Source organism: Diorhabda carinulata, chromosome 7, assembly GCF_026250575.1.
Source record: "Diorhabda carinulata isolate Delta chromosome 7, icDioCari1.1, whole genome shotgun sequence".
Taxonomy (NCBI): Eukaryota; Metazoa; Arthropoda; class Insecta; order Coleoptera; family Chrysomelidae; genus Diorhabda; species Diorhabda carinulata.
The window spans coordinates 12,763,951-12,777,041 of record NC_079466.1 but is presented as its reverse complement, the minus strand read 5'-3'; the positions used below and the strand labels follow the sequence as shown (position 1 = coordinate 12,777,041).

At 29.6% G+C, this 13,091-nt stretch overlaps 2 protein-coding genes and 1 non-coding gene across 5 annotated transcripts in view; 1 reads left to right on the top strand and 2 right to left on the bottom strand.

Moving 5' to 3' along the window:
* Window positions 1–56: 56 nt before the first annotated feature.
* LOC130896255 (tachykinins-like) lies at window positions 57–2,123 on the bottom strand. The gene is made up of 3 exons (XM_057804223.1): window positions 2,077–2,123; window positions 1,680–2,014; window positions 57–200 (listed from the first exon to the last, which is right to left on the bottom strand). Exons 2-3 carry the CDS (start codon window positions 1,998–2,000, stop codon window positions 159–161), a joined length of 363 nt encoding a protein of 120 aa, XP_057660206.1. The 5' UTR covers window positions 2,001–2,014; window positions 2,077–2,123; the 3' UTR covers window positions 57–158.
* Window positions 2,124–3,997: 1,874 nt separating this feature from the next.
* Window positions 3,998–13,091, top strand: part of LOC130896251 (long-chain-fatty-acid--CoA ligase 6) — a 29,989-nt gene continuing 20,895 nt past the window's right edge. Inside the window, exon 1 of one of the 3 annotated variants that reach the window (XM_057804203.1) lies at window positions 3,998–4,343. In XM_057804203.1, the coding sequence (XP_057660186.1) occupies window positions 4,265–4,343 (79 nt within the window). In that variant the 5' untranslated portion in view covers window positions 3,998–4,264. Of the gene's footprint in view, window positions 4,344–6,088; window positions 6,392–13,091 lie in introns of those variants that run through there. The other 2 variants (XM_057804204.1, XM_057804205.1) reach the window with 2 other exon arrangements.
* Trnan-guu (transfer RNA asparagine (anticodon GUU)) lies at window positions 5,185–5,258 on the bottom strand. Its single transcript has one exon. It is a non-coding gene; the product is annotated as a tRNA-Asn (tRNA).

Sequence of the window (13,091 nt, the reverse complement as noted above, 5' to 3'; positions counted from 1 at the left end):
CTTAATCACTTTTGTGTTAGATTGAAGGTAGTTATGTAAAAAAAAAACAAACAAAAAAAAATCGAAAATTTATTCAACTTTGTATTAACAAGCAATAAATTAAGTTGTTAAAAAATATTTACGACTAAATTCGAAAAGCGTCTAAATTTGGTCCTGTATTAGTTTAAATTCAATACTTGTTTGTCGTCGGTGAGCCTTTGCTGAAAATAACGAATGAATATTAAAAAATTACCCAAAAAAATCACAGATTTTCATTTTTTTAAATCGAATTTGAAGTTATAACAAATTTACAATAAAATATCTGGAATACTGTCGATAACGTCAAACTTCAAGTTAATAATGACAGATTATCATCAGGACTACAAATTCTGAAGTTTGTCACTCGATAACTTCGAAATTTTGTGCGATTATGCAACTCTTATTACAATGCGTTATTTGTGTTGCCTAAATAAGTGGTGTATTATTTGCTCCGATCATAGAACTAAAGCTCTCAATAAATTGTGCGATGTAAGCTGCCTAACTGGTAGGTTATTACTTCGAATATAAACAATTTATTGTTTTTAATAACAAAATAGAATTATTGGTCTAATTTACTGATTAGAATCTATTATACAATTGTTTAAATTTAATTTACGTCAAAGCGTAATGAATACACTAGGGTTACTCGATCACCACTTATATTTTTTTATGAAATACTCTTATTACAATGTGTAATTTGTGTTGCCTAACTTTGAAACAGTATTAATGAGTTCATTGGTTGATTAACTCAAAAGTTGTAGGGGTCTACAAGAACTTTTATGAATTCTTATTCCTTCTTTTTATTCAAATATAATGATATGACGTGATCAAATATATTTTACAGTTATGTTGGAATTACGAAAAGATTTTTATGGGAAATGTGAAAAACAATAATTTTTTATCATAAATATCAATTCTAAAGTATAAAAAAGAAGAGATCCATTTGTTTTTAATCAAATTATTAGTTTGAATAAAATAAGGCTCGAAAATTCGATTATTTTTTAATTGAATAAGAAACTCGATAAAACGGTTCTAGAAATTAATAAAAAGTGCAGAAAATTAATAATTTCATTCACTTCTGTCGTAGCTTTTATTCGATTCGAGTTATCAATACTTTATTTTATATCGTTTTTCAGACACTTCTTCATACTTTTAATTTTTTTTTCAAAATTTACATAATCTATAATACAATGTATATAGTACTCAAATTTACGTTTATTATTATTAAAAACTAGAAAGTAATAATCACTAAATAATAATGGAGGCTCAAAAAACTAAATAGAGAAGCAAATAAAAGCTGCAGATATAAAAAAAAATATTACAACTGAGTGGTAAACATTACGTGTCAAAAATATAACCTACTATCGAACACTCTTATAAAGAAAATGTTTGTTCCACAAAATTAGACAACTCTTAATACAATTTGAAATTTGAGTTGCCTATATGTTGAATTATGTACATGGTAATATCTGAATTTTCGTTTAATGTCAGTTAGGCAACTCTTATTACAATAAGCGATTTGTTTTGCCTATCAACTACAATATTTACGAGTTGAATTTGATTATTTTATTAAATTATTATATAAATTTGAAATTTTAACAAAAATAAACGATATTTAATTAATTTATTATATGTAATAATAAAATTTTTGATATTCTCACCGTGTATGACTTAACAGGAGATCGTTTTCCTCTAACACCTGTAAACCCATATGGTACCCTCTTGACGTACCCATATAAATCGTCCCATTGACCGTTTGGCTGATTATTTTGTTTAGGAAAACTTTTAATCAAATAATTAATTAAAGATTTTTCGTTTTCTGATTCGTACGGATAATCTAATTCGGTGGAATCGTAATTATATTGATCGGGGGCTTCTACGAGAGATTTTTTACCGCGCACGCCCAGAAACCCGTACGGTACTGCTAAATAACAATCTAACGCTAATATTAAAACGACGCATACCGGTAGTACTTTCATCATTTATTTGAATAAATCTGAAATAATATTTATAATCGTACCTCGTATATTGATTTTTTTTTTCTAAAAAAAAACTCACCTCAAGTCAAATGCAACTTACACAATACTGATTTTCCCAACAATTCCCTCTCTCTATATATATGTATATATATATAAAAAAAATCCACCCTAACTTTATATTTACACAGATTATGATAATAAAGCGTTAAAATCACATTCTAACGTATATACATGATGATCGAAATAATTTCGATTGTGGTTAGATTGTTACCTTATTAAGCGCATCCACCGATAATTATAGTTATCGTGGAAAAGTAATTTTATCACTTAATTGAGATTTCTTGTATAACAAAAACCGAAACATATTGAAAATTGTGTTTGATCGAGATTTAGGCGACATTGTCTAGCGAGTTGATTAACAATCGTTGATCTAAATATTGTGTAATACGTCAAAATTATCTGTGATTATGTTGTTTGCTCAACTAGATGAATCACGTCAACAAACTGTTCGTCGAAATTTTGAATTCGAGCATAAAATAAGAGGGAAAACTAATGGAAACCTTACGATCTGTTAATCATGTAAATAAGTGATACAAAATGTCCCCTATTTCACCCTCCATTAACGAATCGCTTCGTATTACAAAATTTCTAATGGGAACCAACGTCGTAGTTAAGTGATTCCAAGTGTACCTTACGATACTGGGTTCTTAATAGTTTAATAAAATGATGAATTGCGTTATTTAACTTAAAATTTTCATTTTCTCGTAATTATTTACAATTTTGAAAAAACGACAAAAAAAACTAGTTGAGTTGACGTTTTTTGAGTATTTTTAAAAAAGTTGTTTATCAAGCTTCGTCTATGTGATATATTTAAAATATGAAAAAGAAGATTTTGGGATTATATACAGAGATCGGTATAAGTCAGGAAATGTTCTCGGAAAATCCGTATAAGTTCGACAAAGCTCATAAGTCTGGCAACGCTGATGAAAAAGTTTATTCGTACTTCAGACAGTAGTGTCAACAATTTCCGCTACCAAATCGTTTAACAGTGTGAGAGAAAGTACCAGGAGTTCTTAAAAAAGGGCTCTGTTGCCGACGCGCCGGGTTCCGGACTACCGGTACCTGTAACGACTAACGAAAATATGGAAATAGTAGAGATGGCGTTAGTTGAGCAGTCTCAAGACTTTCTGAGGTGGGACCTGGATGGATCGACCATTGAGAAAGGTTTAAAGTAAGTGTTCAAATTAATCCTTTCGCACGCTTAACGCGTAGTGCGGCGAAGCTCTATCCTGCATGGATTAACGGATTATCTATTTCCATATTTTCGGCGTGTCGGCAACAGAGCCCGTTTTTGACAATTCATGAAACGTCTCCCAAACTGTCGAACGATTCGGTAGTGGCGAGTTCGGAAATTGTTGTTGAAAACGCTTCTACTTCACATTTAACAACCACATTTTCATTTATGACAAACGTCGACTATTATCGACTATCTAATCTCATTATAGTATCAGTCTTTTGGTTATTTAAATCAATATTGAATATGAAGTGGAGTTGTAAATAAATAATCTTTTAAATACGTAAAAAAATCAAACATCCCACGACGTTTTAACCAATCAACAATGAGGAAGTTATTGGATTTTACATTCTCCCTTCTTTATCATAGCAGAACTGTTTTAAAGCCGCGTTGCCATATCTAAAACCCTTTCTCTAAATAAAAGAAATCTATATTTAGATGCTTAAAAATCTGTGAGCTCTTCTTCTTTTCTTATTTTCTGGTCTCATCCCAATTGTTTCAACGTCTAATCCTGAGCTTGAGTAAGTTTTCAACCAATCGCAGTTGTTTTAAGGGCCAGGTTATTGACCTGCGACTTTCGTCTTCTCACTGAGCTGTCTTTGTACTTGAAGATGATTGTGAATCGTCTTCTGCATGTTCCAGGTCCTCTAGACCAACTCCAATTTCGACCAAAACTTTTTGTTGATTATTCACCCTCGAGAAGTTTGGCAACGTAGCGTAACGAGGGGTGGATCGGATCGGAGGTAACAACCCAGTCCGTCGGGCCGATTAGATATACGAGAACGTGTATTTTCGGCATTGCAGATGCAAAATCTACGTTTTTTTTTCATAAATAAAATCAAAATAGTGTAAAGAAGGATGTTTAGTTGTTTAAAATGAGAAATTTTGTTTTTTTTTCATAATTTACGTGTACAAATATGTCCGCTAATGCCAATATATAAGTGCCTGTTGTAATTATATAGGTTTAAATAAAATGTTCGCTTTGGGATTGATTTACAATGTTACTAAAGCGTCTTTTCAAATGGTCCAAGACATGGATTTTGCAGATGCAAGTAAGTACATACAATGGAGGTCAAAAATTTCAAATCGTATATACAGTATGTCAAAATAAATAAAAACGTTATTTTGGTATACGATTTTTAGCTCAAAAGAAAAACGTAACTTGATTATACGAGGGCAGTTAGATGTAAAATAACTAAATCTAGAACTTAATATTGTTTATATCGAAAATATTTTGTAGTACGTTTTTTTATTGTTTTAAACGTCGTACAATACCTCATGTCATTGATGACAGGTGAATTTTAAGTTTAGTTTCGAATTGCGTTCGATTGATTTAGTAAGAAATCTGCAAGATTGCATTTCATTTGTTTTCTTTATTTAAAAAGAAAGGTATCATCACAGAAATGTCAAATTTACTGAATTTTGGTTATACGTCAGGAAGTAGCTGTGTTTAAGAAATACACTCGGAGTTAGTTCTGAGCTGCGTTCGTTTGATTTGCAACGATCTCATTGACGAATCGCGTTTCGTGTGATTTCAGTTAGGAGATTAGACAACGTTGCAATAAGGTCGAAATTAATAGATTTTGATTGGATAAGAAAATGTAGCAGTATAAAATTCATTGTTAGTTTTACATAATTAATATCAGATAATATTCATTATAATGACATTTTTGAAACGTATTCAAAGATCATTCTTTACTACACTCGTAGATAATTTAGAATTTTTAAATAAGAGTTTAAAATAATTTATGTAGAAATTAATAATTTCAATAAAAATCGAAATAGTGCGATATGCCAATAGTTTTTTTTGTTTTTAAAAATAATTTTTAATTAAGAAAGACTCAAAACAAAAAAAATTCAATTTGAAGTTGAAAAAAAAATTATAAAAATCGTCGCCCCCGGGTGGGCTCGAACCACCAACCTTTCGGTTAACAGCCGAACGCGCTAGCCGATTGCGCCACGGAGGCTTGTACCAAATACCAGAATTCAACGTATTTAAATTTAACTATGATACATAATTATATTTATATTATAAAAAAATTAAAAAAAAAATAGTTTGAACGATTTTTTTTTATCAGTTATATTATGAATTCGATAAAAGTACGCGTCGATGTTATTTTTAATGATAAAATTAGATACTGCGCGTAGATTTTTCCTAATCAATATTTATTACCAACACTTTATCTTTCGTTCTGTAGACCAAACATATTTATTTATAATAATTATATCTGTCATGTTTAATTAGTATTTTATAAAATTCATTTTCGATTTTTATCGAAATTTGTGTAAAAACTATTAAATAAAAGTAATTTTGGAAAAAAAAATTTATTCGCAAATGTAGGTAATATTATATAGGGTGAGTCATCTCTTATCACGATTTCGAGTACGTGAATAAAACTAATTTAAAAAAAAATCGTTTTGTAGAATTTTTTTTAGGAGAATTTCAAATTTTTTATTAATTTCCTCAGTTATAGTAAAAGTATCAGAAAAAAAATATATTTTGTTGTGAAAAATCTAAGAATCGTATTAGTTTCCCGATAAAACGTATAATTTTCAGGAAAATTCGTAGATTTTTGTTAATTTTTACGTTTATAATCTCGATTTCGAAGGCTACTCCACTCTGGAGCAGGCCCTGTTTGGATTATGATAAACACAATCGAAAGCATTAGAAAAATCACAAAAAATTGCTGTTTACATTCAAAAGTTTTCGTAACACAAAACAAAATTAGTTTTAGAACACTGTATCTATTAAAATCGCGAACATATAAAAAAACCCTGTTATTGTTTTATTTATATTAGTCGTTATTAGAATCGGTGTTGCCACATCGTTTCGTGTTGTTTTTCAACTTTTATTTGTTTAAAACGTCGAAGTTTGTATTATTGACTTGAATTGTTATAAATAAAAAAAAATCATCTGGATTTTGTACACCATAATCGTTATCAGGTTATTGAATTGTGATGTAATAATAAATATCGTGATGCTGGATGGGATGGACTTTGTTAGCAAATAATATAAGCAGTAGACGTTAAGTTTTATAACAAATAAATGGATTTGTTGAAAGATATTTTCTATTTAGTGGGTGAGTGGATAGATATTTAAGTAAGCGACTACAAAAATTTATTATAAACGTAAAAAATTCACGCTGGGTGTCTAATAAAAATTCAAAATCAAATCCCCGGTTTTTCCAGGTTCGTTTTAACAATTTTCAGGTTGAAATTTATTTTAGAAAATATGTTTTTGAGACTCCTCGTTTTATTTTTCGATTCTAGTTTTAACAAAATCTTGTCATTTATTCTTTTGGTGCGAGAACAAAGAAAACACAAAAAATTTTGAAAAAATATATTTATTTTTATAATAAGAATCGTCAACCTCAAAATAGCAATTAAGTGCATACATAATCTCGTCATTATTGGAAAATCTTTGACCACCGAGTTATTTTTTCAAGTCTTGTGATAGAAAATAATCCGAGGGGGATAAACCTGGCGAATAGGGTGTATGTGTGATTTGGTGCATTGTCATAAAACTTTTTGGAGCCCTTTCAATCCATTATTTTGGTGTGTAGTGATGGATCCACGTATTATCCATGGTTATTTCAGTAAAACATCGCCAAACAATCGATGGAAACATCTTCTCGTGTCAAAATTTTGGGTTAATTTTTGATGTATCGCACTTTTTGGAACACCCGTATAGTTTTTTGGATTTTCTTCAATATTTCTGGAGGAAATCCCACTTGGTACACATCAAAAGTTATGGTTTTTGCATGATGATACGCCTGCTCAAGCTAATCAATTAATTGAAGATAAACTGAATGGATTATTGCTTGGAAAATGGATCGGAAGTAATGATCTACTACAGTGATTACCAAGATCATAGTATTTTATTTTTCTGTGGTTATATTCACTGTGAAATGTACAAAACATCTCATTCAAAACGAGAAAAACCGTTTTTGCTTGATTGGTTCTCTTTTCGAGTTCTTCTGGTCAAATTTCCGCGATTACTTATCAAGAAAAGTTAGCAGACATAACCTAACCTAACCTAATCACAACCCCGGCCCCGCAGAGGAAAAAAATTCCTACATCAGGGACCCAAATTTTCTCTATCTCGCCTGATCTATGATTTTATCTTAGAAACGCGTTATCTCAGAAATGTTAACTCTTAAAAGAAAAATTGTAGGGACAATTTTTGTAGAGAATTTTAAGATCTATAAGTTTGGTTCGATGTTTTTTGTGATAAAACTTTTAGTTTTCGAGAAAAATCCAAAAAAAAAATCTCAAATTTTGACCTTTGACCATGAATAACTTTTGTACCATAAATAAGATCGATTTTTATTATTTTAAATGTCTATATTGACCGGACACGACTTCGTAGTTATGATAATGTAAATCTGTGATATTCTCTACGAGGTATTTAAAAAGTTATAACCAATTTTTCATAAAAATCGTAACAAATTGAATACCCTGTACAATGTAAAAGAAATTGAAGATCTTTTGAAGCTAAAGCATTCGAATAGTAAAAAAAATCTATTTCGTTAACGTTCATTGAATCTGCTACAGGGTGGATCAAAATAATAATTTATGTAGTATCTCGAAAGTTTTATTTCGGATAAAATTAACAGTTTTCGAGAAAAATCCAAAAAAAAAAACACAACTTGTGATATTTTCCTTTGTTTTTCAAAACTTTGTAATGGCAAACCTCAATTCTCCACTAATATTTGACTTTCCGGGCATGTTATGTTTAATTGACCATACTATCGAGCTGATACTAAATTTTAATGTGTTTCATTAAAACAAATGTTACTTTATTATGACACACCCTGTAAATGCGAAGACTAACGATGTCTACGATACTTGAAATTCTCAAATTGATATCTCAATCGACAACGGAGATATTGAATTTTATCTTGTTAATTACACACAGTATTTTAGTAAAAGCGGTTCAAAAAATTAAAATCGTCATATTTTGAGCTCTGTGTCTTATATAACCAAACTGATATACCTCGAAGTATTTTACGAAAAAAATTTCAAGACACACCTTTTGTATTACGACCCGTATATTACGTAATAAGAAATTGCATTTCCGGGTAATAACTCTAACAAAGAAGATCGTATCTATTCGTACGTGGGTTGTTAGTTGTTAATAAACGAAACGCGATTATTAAAATTACGAAAATAGTAAAAGATGTAAGAACCCACGGAGAAGCAGATGCTGACGTCACTTTATAGTAAACAAAAAAAGAAAAATCAAAATATAGGAAGAAAAAGAAGATCAGAGTAAGGAAAATTCATAGATAATAAAACAACAAAGAAAAAATGGGATGAATGTTTCGATACCAAATGTAAAGAAGAAATTTGAATAAAGAAACGAGGCCAATAGAAAATGTTATGGACCGGAGAAGAAGAATATAAAAGATTGTATGAAGAACGAAGAAGAATGAGGAAGAAGAGCAGAAGAACGCGAAGGAATTGAGAACTGAATTAGACGAATTGAAGAAAGTTTTCTAAACGATTGAATAAAGAAAATCTAAATGCAGAAAACTAAATTGAAGACAAAACCAAAATATTTCCATACCGATACAGGACTAAATCGGGGAAATCCTGTATCCACTATGATGTTCAGTATAGTATTAGAATTGGTTCGAAGAGAACAGTCAACGAAATCAACGAAATTAATGATAATGACAACACCACAAAGGGAAAAAATGATTGTTTCATTTAATATAAAAGAACATAACTAACAATGAATAATTGACTTGTTTAATACAAACGAACGTACCTAACAATGGATAATCGATTTGTTTAATACAAAAGAACGTACCTAACAATAGATGATGGCTTAGTTTAATACAAACGAACGTACCTATCAATGAATGACTGTTTTGTTTAATACAAAAGAACGTACCTAACAATGGATGATTGATTTGTTTAATACAAACGAACGTACCTATCAACGAATGACTGTTTTGTGTAATACAAAAGAACGTACCTAACAATAGATGATGGCTTAGTTTAATCCAAACGAAGGTACCTATCAATGAATGATTGACTTGTTTAATACAAACAAAAAAACGTACCTAACAATGGATGATGGCTTAGTTTAATACAAACGAACGTACCTATCAACGAATGACTGTTTTGTTTAATACAAAAGAACGTACCTAACAATGGATAATCGATTTGTTTAATACAAAAGAACGTACCTAACAATAGATGATGGCTTAGTTTAATACAAACGAAGGTACCTATCAATGAATGATTGACTTGTTTAATACAAACAAAAAAACGTACATAACAAAGGATGATGGCTTAGTTTAATACAAACGAACGTACCTATCAATGAATGACTGACTTGTTTAATACAAAAGAACGTACCTAACAATGGATGATGGTTTAGTTTAATACAAACGAACGTACCTAACAATGGATGATTAATTTGTTTAATACAAACGAACGTACCTATCAACGAATGACTGTTTTGTGTAATACAAAAGAACGTACCTAACAATGGATGATGGCTTAGTTTAATACGAACGAACGTACCTATCAATGAATTATGGTTTAGTTTAATACAAAAAAACGTACCTAACAATCGATGATTGCTTAGTTTAATACAAACGAACGTACCTATCAATGAATTATGGCTTAGTTTAATACAAAAGAACGTACCTAACAATGGATGATGGCTTAGTTTAATACAAACGAACGTACCTATCAACGAATGACTGTTTTGTTTAATACAAAAGAACGTACCTAACAATGAATGATGTTCGTTGTTGTGTAGTGCTTTGGAATTCATCAAATCCTTCCTGTGAAGTTTCTGCACACGATCGGGAGTTTTTTGACTTTACCGATAAATTATTTTCTCGTTTTCCCTATTTGGCAATGAGTGACGAAATGATTGATACGATCTGGATATCACCTGGTCCAACATAGACATCACCTCTTCATTGTTGGAGAATCTGTGACCACCGAGACATTTTCTGAAGTCTGGCAACCAACTAAACGATTTGGCGTCTTCAAATTCGAAACATATTGCGTACTAACGCCATATCTAAGTAAGACCAGATACTTCTGGGACCACCCTCGTAATCGTTCTTTTTTAGTAGTCGCAGTACCAAAATGCAATAATAAGATGATGAAACAATCACAAACAAACTCACTGAACTTTATTACACTAATCAATCACCCCGTATACTTTCTTGTACGGTATTTTTGGTATACAATGTGTCAAAAAAACTGTTAATGAATATCAATAATTCGAATATTTTTTGTCGTACTCCGAAATCTATTTTATATGAAAAGAACTATCTGGTCGGTGCCTTCTTCGAGACGTGCATGACCTCCTTTAGGATAACGGTCACTTCACCTAACAAGGTCAATCAAGGTAACAAAAAATGATAAATGTAAAAAAAAGAATGAAATTGGCATTCGATGACGTTAGATAATTATGTCCCGTTGGGTTACCAACTTGTTTTTATTTTAATCTTTTAATATTAAAAATATCTTTTGATCTTAGTCTTTTAGATATATTGGCCATTTTCTAGGTAAAAACAAACGAAAATTTCAATCGATATAATTGACTATGCAGGTATTTACGCCGAATTGGCAACAATGGTAAACCCGAAAATGATCATTCGTTCGTACGTCTATTTATATATAGCCCAGTCAAATTCGATTACAAATTTTGTTATAATGTAAAATATTGAGCTTTTTAAAAATAATATTCGTCGAATTAATACAGGACGTAACATAAAAGTTGATCTTATATTGAACGACAGATAAACTGATTGAAATGTGAAAATTGTATGATTTTCGAAAATATTATGATTACGTCTACGTTTTTCGGTTCACCCTGTAATATATGGAGGTTGTCTAATTAGTTTTCATGTAAAATAATGTCGTATTGGTATTTTTTCTTTGGGAAACACTCGTATTGAATATTGATATTTGAAAATTACGTGCCATTTTATATTTCCTGTCAAATGATGAAAAAAAAATACACACACACAATGCTTATTGTAAACAAAAAAAAATCTTATACATAATCATGAATGTATTTCGCGTATCGACCCTTGAAGGACTTTTCACGGTTAAAAATAACCAACAAAGAACTTAAAGTTCATTGGCCTTTCGGTTTAGGTAATTCAACTTCGTCATGAACAACAAAATGGTGAGACGGCGTTTCTATTTTGTTTTTTTTTTCGTTTCCGCTTGGCTTCCGACGTATTTATTGAATAATCGTGTTGATAATTATTTTGATATCGGTATAAGTGCCTTTTGAACTTTGCAGAAATATTTTATATACTGCTAGAATGGGTTGAAGTAATTCGAAGTGAAAAATTAAATATAACGGAATAAACGAAAACAAAAAAGCAAAAATCAAAATGTAACCAATTGAAAAAGAAAACAAAATAAAATAAAAACAAATTACAAAGCAAAATACTTAATTGAAACCAATTAAAATAATAAAAAAATAAAATTAGAAATGAAGAAGCAGATAACAAAGTTAAAAAACTGCAAAGGCTGATAACGACATCTAAGAAATTGAAAACGAGAAAGTAAAAAAAACTGAATATAAACAATTGAAAAAAGCAAAAACTTGTATCTAAACAATTGAAAAAATCAAAAAACTGAATCTAAACAATTGAAAAACTCAAAAAACTGAATCTAAACAATTAAAAAACTCAAAAGACTAAACATACACTATTAAAAAAATAAAAAAACTGAATCTAACAATTGAAAAAATCAAAAAAGTAAATCTAACCAATCGAAAAAATTAAAAATCTGAATCTAAACAAATGAAAAAAGTAAAAAACCGAATCTACACAACTGAAAAAAGCAAAAAACTTAATGTGAACAATTAAAAAAAAAGGAAAAAGCTTGATGTAAACAATTCAAAAAAAAGGAAAAAGTCTGAATCTAAGCAATTGAAAAAAAGCAAAAATCTGAATCAAAACTGTTGAAAAAAGCAAAAATCTGAATCTAAGCAATTGAGAAAAGCAAAAAACATAAATTACTTAAAATACAAAATGTAAACAAAATCAATTATTTGATTGAAAAAGCAAGATATAAATCTAAACGATTGGAAAAGAAACAGGCAAAATATAAATTAGGGAGAAAAACCCAATCTAAACATATTTCAAATAAATGAAAACTGCACATAAACAATTCAAGACAAAAAGCAAAAATCTCGTTGAAAACCAATTTAATTGTATTAATATAAAATAAAAGAGAATAAGAAATTTATGCGAGAATAACAATAAAAAAACTACAAAAAATTAATAAAAACAAACTAAAAATCACCGAAATCGACTAAACAAAAAGTTAAGATCACTACAATACATTGACCAACAACAAACGTCTACTAAAACTAAATGTAAACATTCAAGAACTTCAAAAGTAAGTGAAAAATATATTAGAAATCAAAACAAACTGAAAACTGTCCATAAACAATTTAAAACAAAAAAAATAAAAGAGAATAAGACATGTTTGCAAGAAAAACAACAAAAAATGAATAAAAACAAACTAAAAATCACCGAAATCAACTAAATAAAAAGTGAAAATAATCCCCAACAGACGTCAACGTGAAACTAAATGTGAAAATTGAAAAATAACTAGACATGACAAGAATATAACAAAAGAAAACAAAATGAAACAAATAACATAACAAAGAAAGATAAAAAAATTTATTATTAATAAAATATGAAACCAAATAATACAACGACGAAAATATATGATTAGAATAATTCTCAAATTTCTACAAATGTTCTTCATGCAGCTGAATAGTACTGCCACCATCACCA

What these genes read in the sequence shown, in the direction of transcription:
- LOC130896255 (XM_057804223.1), bottom strand. Translation starts at nt 2,000, where the DNA reads ATGATGAAAGTACTACCGGTATGCGTCGTTTTAATATTAGCGTTAGAT. An exon ending in CTCCTGTTAAGTCATACACG is followed by an intron (nt 201 to 1,679) that starts GTGAGAATATCA and finishes CGTTATTTTCAG; the next exon opens with CAAAGGCTCACCGACGACAA.